The 12,056-nt window shown below is 41.7% G+C and overlaps 1 protein-coding gene across 2 annotated transcripts; it reads right to left on the bottom strand.

Annotated features, from left to right (window-relative positions):
• Nucleotides 1-1,670: 1,670 nt before the first annotated feature.
• Nucleotides 1,671-6,536, bottom strand: ccdc112 (coiled-coil domain containing 112). 2 transcript variants are annotated; one of them, XM_029717935.1, is made up of 10 exons: nt 6,424-6,536; nt 5,842-5,948; nt 5,631-5,752; nt 5,453-5,542; nt 5,208-5,283; nt 4,711-5,101; nt 4,097-4,513; nt 2,174-2,269; nt 1,967-2,085; nt 1,671-1,883 (listed from the first exon to the last, which is right to left on the bottom strand). In XM_029717935.1, exons 1-10 carry the CDS (start codon nt 6,472-6,474, stop codon nt 1,853-1,855), a joined length of 1,500 nt encoding a protein of 499 aa, XP_029573795.1. In that variant the 5' UTR covers nt 6,475-6,536; the 3' UTR covers nt 1,671-1,852. The 2 variants fall into 2 exon arrangements, with proteins under 2 accessions (XP_029573795.1, XP_029573796.1); XM_029717936.1 differs by having other exon boundaries at nt 5,453-5,486.
• Between the last annotated feature and the right edge of the window lie 5,520 nt (nt 6,537-12,056).

Genomic DNA, 12,056 nt, shown 5'->3' with positions numbered 1-12,056 from the left:
TTTGGCCCTATCTGATCCTGGTCCAGGCCAGCCACATGGGAGGACGGGACACTAATCACTCAAAACACCTTGTAACTTTCCTGCAGTAAAATCTCATACACCCAACAGTGGAGGCTGATGAGGGGAGGACGGCTCATAATAATGTCTGCAACGGCACAAATGGAATGGCATCAAACCACGCTTGATGTATTTTATACCATTCCACCTATTCCGCTCCAGCCATTACCACAAGCCCATCCTCCCCAATTAAGGTGCCACCAACCTCCTGTGACACCCAAGTACTTCTCTGCAACTGCCACCACAACACTATCCTCTGTGATTTACGTTCCATTCCTGCGGTACAGTGGACAACCATGACCATGAACACCAAAAAAACGACCTTACTGAAGCACATCCTAACACTCTCTGTTGACCTCAGCCTAGTCACAGGGACCCTTTTAGGATCCCTCACCCTGGACCCATCTTCCACTACTACTCTCTTCACTGCCTCAGCATATGACACCTTCTGTACTTCTCTGATCCTGGCAACCTCAACCTGCCTTTCTCTCACCGGACACCTCTCATCTCCAGCACCATCGGTACCCTTACAGTTTTCACACAAACATTTTCACACCAATACTACACATTCCTTTGTCTCATGTCCTCCTGTACACTTCTCACATCTAGGAATCTCCCTCCTACACTGCTGCAACATCAAACACGTTAAAATTGTTCGGGACAAAAGCTCTCACAGCATAACTTACAGATCCTAACTTGACTTTATCTTTTAAAGACTCTGCATCACAACTCAGTAATAGTGTCTTCTCTGTTTCCCCACGCTCTCTACCGGGTCTGCGTCACACAAAACAGCGAGCATCACAGACACAGGAAATCTTCAATTTCAGTTAATCCTCCTCAATACAACGCCACACCAGTTATCACTCCTTTCAATGGCGCCCTGCTCCGGATAACATAGCAAGTCACAGTTCTTGACCCCAGTCGCATGGTGTGGAGCGCACGCTCCCTCTGGACGGCAGAAACGCAAAAAAAACACAATTCCACTTCGAGCCACTTTCGCTGACCCAACCTCTTCTCCACTCAACCTGACACCACATATGGATCAACCAGAAGGCAACGATCCATTATGTCCAAAAATCTCACTCCAATTGGGCCAAAATCATCTTCAATCACGGACGGGACGACCACACCTGCGACCGCAGTTAATTCAACCTCACTCTCATTTAGAATGTTCCGCTTTCTTCCTTTTCCCCCTGCCCACTTTCTTAACGACCTCTATGGGTTCCTCTGACTCAATCTCCACGTCCGACAACCATTCGGGTGTAACCGCCCTCTTGTCCCTCTCCCTGAGCCCACTTCTCTTGATCCTCACAGCCTTTACTTCACCCACCACCTCTTCATATCTGAAATGGGTTTCTCAAGTTTCATCCAGGTGGTCATCCTCAATAAACCACACAAGATAAGTGGGGACTCCAGCAGAGCTCAACCTTCTGTTTTCCAACCCAACTTTGCTCAGTTTCCCATTCTTTTGCATTGCAACGTTTTAAATGTTTTGTTTGTTTTGGTACACTGGAGGATAAATATATTTGAAGAAGGTAAAATATTTACCGTCAAATGCACTTCTATAATAATATTAATTTCAGAATAAGTAGCAAGAATAATAAGTGTAGGCCGACAGTTATTCATGTTTTAATTCAGATAAAAAATGTGATCATTTATTGTATAAAAATGGAAATGACACAAAGCACAGATACAAGTGTGTTGAAATGACAAATAACCACACTGAGGTTTGAATTTTGCATGATTAAATAAAAAACTAATTAGCAAAGAAAATACTTGTTCCAGTCAGACATCCTCATAAGTCTTGTCTCCAGCTTGGGACAGCCCTGTAAGAAGATGGTGATGAGCATAGATTAGTTACAGAGAAAGAAGAAAAAGTAGGTAATGAGAATGTTTTGGGCTAATTCACCTATGAAACATCTGTAATACAGGTCCGCCCCCAGTGGGTCCAATCTCTTTGGTGCGTTCCTCCCATCCTTTGGTGAGTTTGCAGAGCCTGGAAGGGTCTCTGCTGATATGAGCCTCTGCCTAATGAGATCAAATGAATAGCAGAACATTACTGATGGCATACATTGTGTACAATGGAATCAGTGCCTGCTGCTGTGTAAGGTCTTACCTTCTCCTTCAGCTTAGCCAGTCTCTTTTGTCTATCCAGCTCCTGCTTTTCCTTCTCCTGTCTCTCCTGCACTTTTGTCTCCAACTTCTGGAAGTCCTGCAGATAAGTCAGTTAACCATTATACTTTGACTTTCCTCCAGCCCAGTCTTTCCTCCAGCCCAGTCTTTCCTCCAGCCCAGTCTTTCCTCCAGCCCAGTCTTTCCTCCACCCCAGTCTCCAGTAGATATAACTGGGAAAAGTACTATTTGAGCAACCTCAAATAGTACTCAGTACTTTGTTGAAGCACCTTTGGCAGTGATTACAGCCTCAAGTCTTCTTGGGTATGACTCTACAAACTTCGCACACCTGTATTTGGGAGTTTCTCCCAGTCTTCTCAAGCTCTGTCAGGTTGGATGGCGAGCGTTGCTGCACAGCTATTTTCAGGTCTCTCCAGAGACGTTTGATCGGGTTCAAGTCCGGGCTCTGGCTGGGTTATTCAAGGACATTCAGAGACTTGTCCCGAAGCCACTCCTGCTTTGTCTCAGCTGTGTGCTTAGGGTTGTTGTCTTGTTGGAAGGTGAACCGTTATCTCAGTATGAGGTCCTCAGCAAGTTTTCATTGAGGATCTCTCTATACTTTGCTCTGTTCATCTTTCCCTCGATCCTGACTAGTCTCCCAGTCCCTGCCGCTGAAAAACATCCCCACAGCATGATGCTGCCACCACCAAGCTTCACCGTAGGGATGGTGCTATGTTTCCTCCTGACGGTTGGCATTCAGGCCAAAGAGTTCAATCTTGGTTTCATCAGACCAGAGAATCTTGTTTTACTGAGGAGTGGCTTCCGTCTGTCACTCAACCATAAAGGCCTAATTGGTGGAGTGCTGCAAAGATGGTTGACCTTCTGGAAGTTTCTCCCATCTCCATAGAGGAACTCTGAAGCTCTGTCAGAGTGACCATCAGGTTCCTGGTCACCTCCCTGATCAAGGACCTTCTCCCCAAATTGCTCAGTTTGGCTGGGCGGCCAGCTCTAGGAAGAGTCTTGGTGGTTCCAAACTCCATTTAAGAACAATGGAGGCCACTGTGTTCTTGGGGACCTTCAAAGCTACAGAAATGTTTTGGTACCCTTCCCCAGATCTGTACCTCGACACAATCCTGTCTCGGAGCTCTACGGACAATTTCTTCGACCTCGTGGCTTGGTTTTTATCTCTGACATGCACTGTCAACTGTGGGACCTTATATAGACAGGTGTGTGCCTGTCAATTGAATTTAAATCAAATAAAATTGTATTTGTCACATGCGCCAAATACAACAGGTGTAGAACTTACAGTGAAATGCTTACTTACAAGCCCTTAACCAACAATGCTTTAAGAAATTAAGAAAAATGTATTAAAATAAGTGTTAAGTAAAAAAATAGAAAATAAAAGTAACAAATAATTAAAACTGCAGCAGTAAAATAACAAGTGTGGCTATATACAGGGGGTACCGGAACAGAGTCATTGTGCGTGGGCACCGGTTAGTCGAGGCAATTGGTGTAATATATACATGTAGGTAGAGTTTGATTTGATTTGAAATCATGTCCAATCAATTGAATTTACCACAGGTGGACTCCAATCAAGTTGTAGAAACAGCTCAAGGAGGATCAATGGAAACAGGATGACCCTGAGCTCAATTTTGAGTCTCATAGCAAAGGGTCTGAATACTTATATAAATTAGGCATCTGTTTTTTATTTTTAATACATTTGCAAACATTTCTAAAAACCGGTTTTTGCCTTGTCATTATGGGGTACTGTGTGTAGATTGATGAGGAAAATGTTTTATTTAATCCATTTTAGCGTAAGGCTATAACAAAATGTGGAAAAAGTGAAGGGGTCTGAATACTTCCCGAATGCACTGTATATACAAAATACCTTGAGTAGTACCATTGGAAATACTGATCCTTCACATACCCTTTCCTGAAAGCGTTTGATGCCGTAGCCTGCCAGTCTCTTCTTCTCCTCCATGTCAGCCTGTTCCTGTTCCTCCTTCTGCATGGTCAGAAGTTTTTCCTCCTTCTTCTTCTGCCGAATGTGGGCCTCCAGAGCCAGCTTCACCTCCAGCTGTCTCCTGCGCTCCTCCTTGGCTTTTCTCCGCTGCAGGATCTCCTCAGTGAGCCTCTGCTCCTCCTCCTGCTCCAGGCGCAGCCTGCGCTGCCTTTTCCACCCCTCCAGGCGAGCCACCGCCTCCCTCCTCTCCTCCTCAGCCCTATGCTGCTGGGTCTCAGCCTGCGCCTCCCTCTCCCTCCTGGCAGCGCTCTCCAGCTCATCTTGGTGCTGCAGCCTTGTCGCCCTCTCCTGCTGTCTCTCAGCCTTCCACCGGTGAATGGCCTGGTGCATGGATAGTGAAAATCCGCAAAATTATAAGACAAAACGAATATTACAAGTATATTCATGCGATTTAACAGCTCAAAACAAATAGCTGACTGACATTTCAGAGCTCATAAATGGCGGTACTGTTCTACCCATCCACAGTTGAAAGTGACTGGAAACTCATTACATTGCCTACAAAGTGATGCCCAGTCTACCTCTTTCTTCTTCTCCTGGAGGTACAGGAGCTCAAGATACCAATCTTCGTGCTGTTCAACGTCTTCCAGAGTTTTGCCTGGCAGGTAGAGCAAAGCCTCTTTCCTATAGGCTGGTTTGCCATTGTGCTTGGTCCACACTTTCAGAAAGCTCTGATGGTCATACTGGTCCCAGCCCCCCTGCTTCCCTCCAGTTTGTTGTAGGAACCTCTCTAGTGCGGTCACCTCTGGTGGGAGGTCCTCCTCTAGGGCTTTGGCCAGGCACACCTTGCCTGACGGAGCATGGGGCAACTTTGGGTCTGCTTTTACAGCCAAAGACCAAGTCTCAATCTTCTTTTCAAAAGCACTTATCTCCTGGCTGCATGTTCTTTCCTCTTTCAATAGATCCTCAAAACTAAAAAGAAAGAGGCAGTTCATCTCAGTCTAAACTATAATCAAGTCATTTTGAAACATGCATTACATGACAGCTGACAGCTGTTAAAATATTGAACGTCTCATACCTTTGACGTTGATCCTCCTTGAAAGTGTTGATTGAATTTTCAACTTCTGTCATTATTTCTTTCAGTTTCTCAATTACTAAAAAACAAACAACAGCATTTCTAGTAGTTAAAGTATAACAGCCTGTATAAAGGGAGGTGAATTGGGTATCAAATTGAACTGACCTCATAAAAACATGAATGTCATGACTCCCCAATCTGTACTGTTTCCGTGCACATGTATAACCATCAACCAGCATATGACTTACACTCAGGGGTAGGCTTCACGTCAGTCAGCAGCATCTGAAATTTATTTACACCATTATGGATTTTCACCAGATGCTTTTGCACATTCATATCTGAGGGACAAAGAACATGAACAACATGATTATTAAAGATGTTCAAATTTAGTTTTAGTCAGAGTACTAAAACAACAAAAATACACACGCTCAGTATTTCGATCATCCTGAAGTCCTTTATCAAACTCTTCCAATACTCTAAATCCATCTGAAAGACCATTCTTCCTGTTTCGTGTATTCAACATCTTCTCTTTCTCAAGTTTCTCATTCCTGTTTTAAGAACAATAGAAAATGAGTCTCAATACAATAGATGTGCATGTGTAATTTAAATTCCCTGCATATTCATACGAGGAACTTACTGTTTCCTAAGTTTCTCTGCATTTCTGAGAAACTCTGTCTTTTGTTGGGAAACTTTATCTTCCAAACGTTGTGCATTGTGGTGAGTAGCTGTGATGAAGTCACCTTCCTTATGAGAAAACAAAAGCTAGTATGAACCAGGTCTAACAAACAGTCAGCCAATACGTTTTGCTGTCATTAGAAAATGCAATACCTAATATTCTAGCCTGGGCTCAGATCTGTTTGTGCTGTCTGACAACTCCTACGGTGGTCATTATTTACTGTCTCTAGTCAATAGATATTTGCAGAAATACCCCAAAAGAGTTGTCAGACAGCAACGCAAACAGAAGACCAAAACGTGTATGTTATGTTTAAAGTGAAGCACGTTAGAAAGCAAGGTTAGCTAGCATAGCATGCACACAAATATAATCCCTGTGTTTGTTGTTGGCAACCTGGCTGGCTGGTTAGCTATTTTGGTTTCCTTTGTTCTTAGCGAAGAAGCTTATAAGATTTTACTCAACATTAAAATAATATTGTGTTGAGTATCGTTTGCTGGCAACTTACAACAATTTAAATACATGTAGAGGACAATATAACGTTATTACCAGGAGTTGTGCATCAAAAAGCTCTGTGGTTGTTATGGAAGCCATTTTCATATTGAATTTTAAAACTTTAATGAGATCACATCTGTGGTCAGAGTTTCTAAACCCAGAGGCACAACATCGCAAGACTTCCGGGAACGCTTGCGAAACAGACCAGGGTTTGGAGTTTGTGAAGTCAATGAGACAAGTGAAAAATTAGTTCTTAGTTGTTAATTTTCTCAAATTTGAAAGACAAAACCTAGATTTGAGCCAATGTCTTAAGTAGTTGAACATGTTAGTACTCCAACCTCGTGAAAGTGATATATATATATATATATATATAGAGAGAGAAAGAGTGCCTTTGAGTTGATGGCCTGCACATGCGCAGTTTGGCGCGACACGACGTCAGACCGATGACGTTTTCTACTTATGAGTTTAGCCAGCCAACGTCGCCATGACGTGTAACCGTCATCTTTACTGATTTGGCTACACCAGCAGAGGGCGCAGCTGATCATTTCGATCTTTGTAGCTAATTTACTGGTCATCAGCTCGTCAGACAGACAGACAGACAGACAGACAGACAGACAGACAGACAGACAGACAGACAGACAGACAGACAGACAGACAGACAGACAGACAGACAGACAGACAGACAGACAGACAGACAGACAGACAGACAGACAGACAGATTTGTACTTAGCTGACTTGCCTAGTTAAATAAAGGTTAAATAAAATAAAATAAAAATCCAACAGTCCAAAATATGGATATCACCTCTACATACATACATACATACATACATACATACATACATACATACATACATACATACATACATACATACATACATACATACATACATACATACATACATACATACATACATACTCACACAGTCAAATAATCTGCTGTCTGTTGATGATTAGGTTATTTTAGGACACCTTTTAAATGATGGCCAGCAGCCACAATTACTGTGCTAGATGGCTTGACAATTCTCTGGAGTAAGTGAATATGAATAGAAACTGAAATCCATTATTGAGGAGGATATTAATGATGATCGCCATTCCGTGGGTGTAAAGGCATAAATAGTAAACGATCCAAGAACAGCACACGTTAAAATTTCCTATTTTTGTCTCCAGCTCAGAGAGACATTTAAATTGATGAAAGAGATGTAAAGACATTATACTAATTGAAATAACAAATTGGACACGTGGGGAAAGCTAGGCTAGCCATGTGTATTTTGGCCAGAATGTATGCAATAGATATCAGCAATTAGAATGTCATTTCACAATAGTAATTCTCATAGACAGATGACATAGCGCAAAATCATTGAACTACAATTTAGAATTCGCATAGTTTTATTGTAAGATATTCTTACTAACATACTGACCAGATGCGCAGCATGTCTCCCTCCTTCAGAAGTGAGTTAGATATATTTACCGATGACTGGTCTGTGTGTATCCATGTAATTGACTCTTCTGGGTGCAGCTTGTTTTCAACTACCTTCTGGTGGATTACAGATTAGTTACAAACACACACACAGCAGGCATAGTAAAAACTTCTGACAGCTGACCAGTGCTGCCATGAGAGAAACCTGAGCTGACTGTGTCTTGAGCTTGGTCATGTTTGTAACTCCAGCCAGCGACCTCAGTGAGGGTGTAAGGGTTTGAGCTTTGGGTGAACCTGGGACAAGTGGGAAAGTGATCGCTCCAAGTGTCTTTCCCTCTGTGCTTAGGTACCCTCCATCTCTCCTGCTATGTGGTTCACTAACCTCACATGCCCAGTAACCTAGTGTTTTTTGTGTGTGTTTTTTAAATTTAACTAGGCATGTCAGTTAAGAACAAATTCTTATTTACAATGACGGCCTACCCCGGCCAAACCCTAACCCGGACGATGCTGGGCCAATTGTGCGCCGCCCTATGGGACTCCCAATCACGGCCGGTTGTGATACAGCCTGGAATCAAACCAGAGTCTGTAGTGACGACTCTTGCACTGAGATGCTGTGCCTTAGACCGCTGCGCCACCCGGGAGCCCATCATGTGTGACTCTTATTCTCTGCTGTGTGAGAACACACGCTACTTACCTTCACCCACCTCTCCTAGTCTTGACTTGATTTCAGGGATTTTAGTTTGCTAGTATGATGATTAACAATCTTAAAATGTCAAATGGTAGTACAAAATATAATCTGATGAGAGGTCGATCTAACTTTGTCCAACAATAAAGTAGAAAAACAGATCCAGCACAAGACAATGCTAAGATTAAAGTAAATACCCCGAGGATCACATTTTTAATAATAGACAGGAAGTGGGTCGTTTTAGACAGACAATTGGGTCTCTGTAATCTTTTTAAAGGGATAGTTCACCATAATTACAAATACCTCATGTCATGGATAGAAAGTAATCTCTGGCTCAGATTTACGGTCTGTGACTTTACTGCAATTTAACATTAGAATCACTGGTATCAAGAAACAATGTTAAGGTCACAATCGCAACATTGTGTCAGTTAGCTGAAGCTTTGTTTTCAGTTAAGGATAAAAAAGTAAGGTCTGTTTTGTGCATTGATACGGGATGGTACAAGGGTTTTCATGTCACAACTATTGAAAGGTATGCATTTAACACATGTAGCAATGTATTTGTTGTTTGTTGTTAACTGAGCTCAGTATAGAAACACATGGCACAAGCTGGGATGACTAGGTGAAGAAACCAGAGCTATATCAACAGGAATTTGCATTTGATCATGTCGCATTGGTTTGGACAGTGTTTGCTTCTTCTGTCTACCTCCTTGGTGAAACACAGTCCTATGCAGGTATCTGTCACCACAAAATATCACTGCTTTGTACACATACAAAGTGCTTGAAGTGGACTGAAATAGGTGCTGGTACTCTTCTGGGTACCACACAGTACTGTACATATTTAGGTGCCAGAAAATAGCCAATATTCTATAAGAGGGACCGGAACTCTAGCAGTAGAAAACAAACTGGTGTGTTCCTGTTCAAGTCAAGCACTACACATACAGTAAATTATAAGCAAACACAGTGTCCAGGGGTGGAAAGAGTACTGAAATATCCTACACAAGTAGAAGTACTGTTACTTTAATGAAATCTCACTAGAAGTAATACTACTGGTGAAAAAAACTACTCAAGTAAAAGTTGTAATTCGTTACTTTCCACCTCTGACAGTGTCTTCCCTCCATAGCCTTTTTTATGATGACTGGAGAATTAATACATGTATAGAATTTGCCATGGGTGTTGTTGACCGAATGAAAAGATTAAGAAATACACTTTTTTTTTTAAATCACATGGGCTGTTTTTCTCAGAAGGATATTTGTGTCCTAGAATGCAACACAAGCATGGCTTCAGTCAACTCTACCCTTGTTTGTTGTAGAGTGAGAGTTCTGCTCTGTAGGAGTGATAGTATTACATATCTACCTGTGTGAGTTGTGAAATTCGCCCATTGTAGGCATGCCACTCAAGCACAGTTGCCACTTGCCATGTGGCTTCACTTGTTGGGCACTACAAATGCTGACTAAACAGTTACACCATGACCTGACCTCCCTACCTCAGTTATGTTATAGACATTTCTGTTAACTTTTATGAGGCCAACATACTATATTATGCCCTCCTCTCTGGTTGTCTCATTAACATGTCAAACAAAGTGATTGACAAATCAATGGGGACATAGAGAGTTACATAAAACTAGTCCACGGTCTTTGGCTACACTGGATATTTGACTAGAATTCAACCATTTGTTCATAAAAAAAAGCGGTTGTCCAGACTCTATTCAATTTTGCAGCCTGACTTGTCATATAACATCAATGGATAATCTTTGTTAAGCACGTATCCGCTAAATTCAATTGTTACTGATAGCACACATTTTGGTTTCTTCATAGGTCAGTAACCTTGCAGCCTACAACAACATCCCTCCAAGGAAAATGATACCCATTTAAATGGCAAGTGATATCACAAACACATGCATAAAGTAGGTCAAGTATTAGTACCACATGTATTAGCTGACATATGTGGAAGGACAAATAGTAAACAAAATATTTCCTCTCTGCACACCTCTTGATGATTAGATTATTTCTAACATTCAAATAAATGAACCTCTTCCTCTTTAATGCAGTACTACTACAGTACACTAAAGTTATAAATAGCACAATTTTCTCACAGGAAATAGTTCTGAGTGAAACACCTTGCTGGATGGCATGGCATCAGTCTCTGCTCACACCCTTACCAAGTTTCTGTTGTCTTGTGTGATGTTTGAGTCCTTTTGTTATTAGCAGGGAAGCACCATGACTCATGGTATGTGTTTGTGATGCATCAGTCCAGTGGCCTGCTTGCAAGTCTCTTACTGCTCTCTTGCTAACTCCTAATTAGAAATTGATTACATTTTTAGTTAGTGGTAGTTTATTAGTATTATTATTATTACTACATGTAGGCTGTACTTGGCAGCAAAAAGCTGAATTGCCATTCACAGCACATACAAATAATACTGTTTGGCTTGACAATGACAATAGAGTAGACAAGAGCACAAACAGATCTGGGACCATGCAATCTGTCCATTCCACTGAATATATTGAGAGACATGTTGCACGTGTGAAAAGAGAGGTTGACCCCACATAACAAAATACTACAGTTTGCTATAGAATACCATGGTACTTACTATAGAATTGTATAGTATTCTGAAGGAAACTGTAGTATGGCACCAATAGACATGGTCACCCTGTTTATGGCTCCTGACAAGCATTTCGCTACACCCGCAATAACATCTGCTGAATATGTTTATACAACCAATAAAGTTTGATTTGTATACTGTAAAATACTATACTACACTCTGTAGTATCCCTCGGTCATGTGTAGTACTTACTATATAATTTTGTAGTATAATGTAGAATACTATACTCCGCACTGTAGTATTCTTTGATAATATAGTGCTTACTATAGAATTGTGTAGTAGACTGGTGAGTAATATATTAAACACTACATTATTATATGCAAAAACACTATTTTTTTTAAAACTATAGTATTACTACATTATTTAATTTGCATATACTCCATCCATTACCATCCACCATATCCCAATTTATGCCAATCATGAGTGAGAAACCTACATGCCAAGTATGAACCATACATTGTGTTCCCTACAGGTTATAGAAAAGAGCAGAGGCACTGAACTATCTGTTCATATGCCAGTTCTACAGAATAATGAACATTTGCTCTTAGTATTTGCCCAGTAGTTTTCCTCAAGGAGAAAGCCACCATTTCTGCCAAAGATAATACATTAAAAAACACTTTAGTAAATACTACCCATTCCCATATCCCAATTTGTGCCACCCATAAGTGAGTATAGATAATATATTGTGTTCCCTACAGGTTATAGTAAAGAGCAGAAGCTCTGAACAATACGTTCAGACCCCAGTCCGTCCGTCCGTCCGTCCGTCCTACCTACCTACCTACCTACCTACCTACCTACCTACCTACCTACCTACCTACCTACCTACCTACAGCCTCAGTCCAGACCCTTCGCACCTCCAGTCCACCATCAAGTCAGTACAGGGGGGCACCAGGCAGTCAGTGGTGAGGCACGTCAAGACCTTTGAACAGCCAAGAACCACCCAACAACACAAACGACCCACTAGATGCGCTCATCCACCTCCCTCA

The sequence above is a fragment of the Salmo trutta genome, chromosome 27 (assembly GCF_901001165.1).
Source record: "Salmo trutta chromosome 27, fSalTru1.1, whole genome shotgun sequence".
Lineage (NCBI taxonomy): Eukaryota > Metazoa > Chordata > Actinopteri > Salmoniformes > Salmonidae > Salmo > Salmo trutta.
The sequence above is the reverse complement of the archived record's forward strand: the minus strand, read 5'-3'. Positions and strand labels throughout refer to the sequence as shown.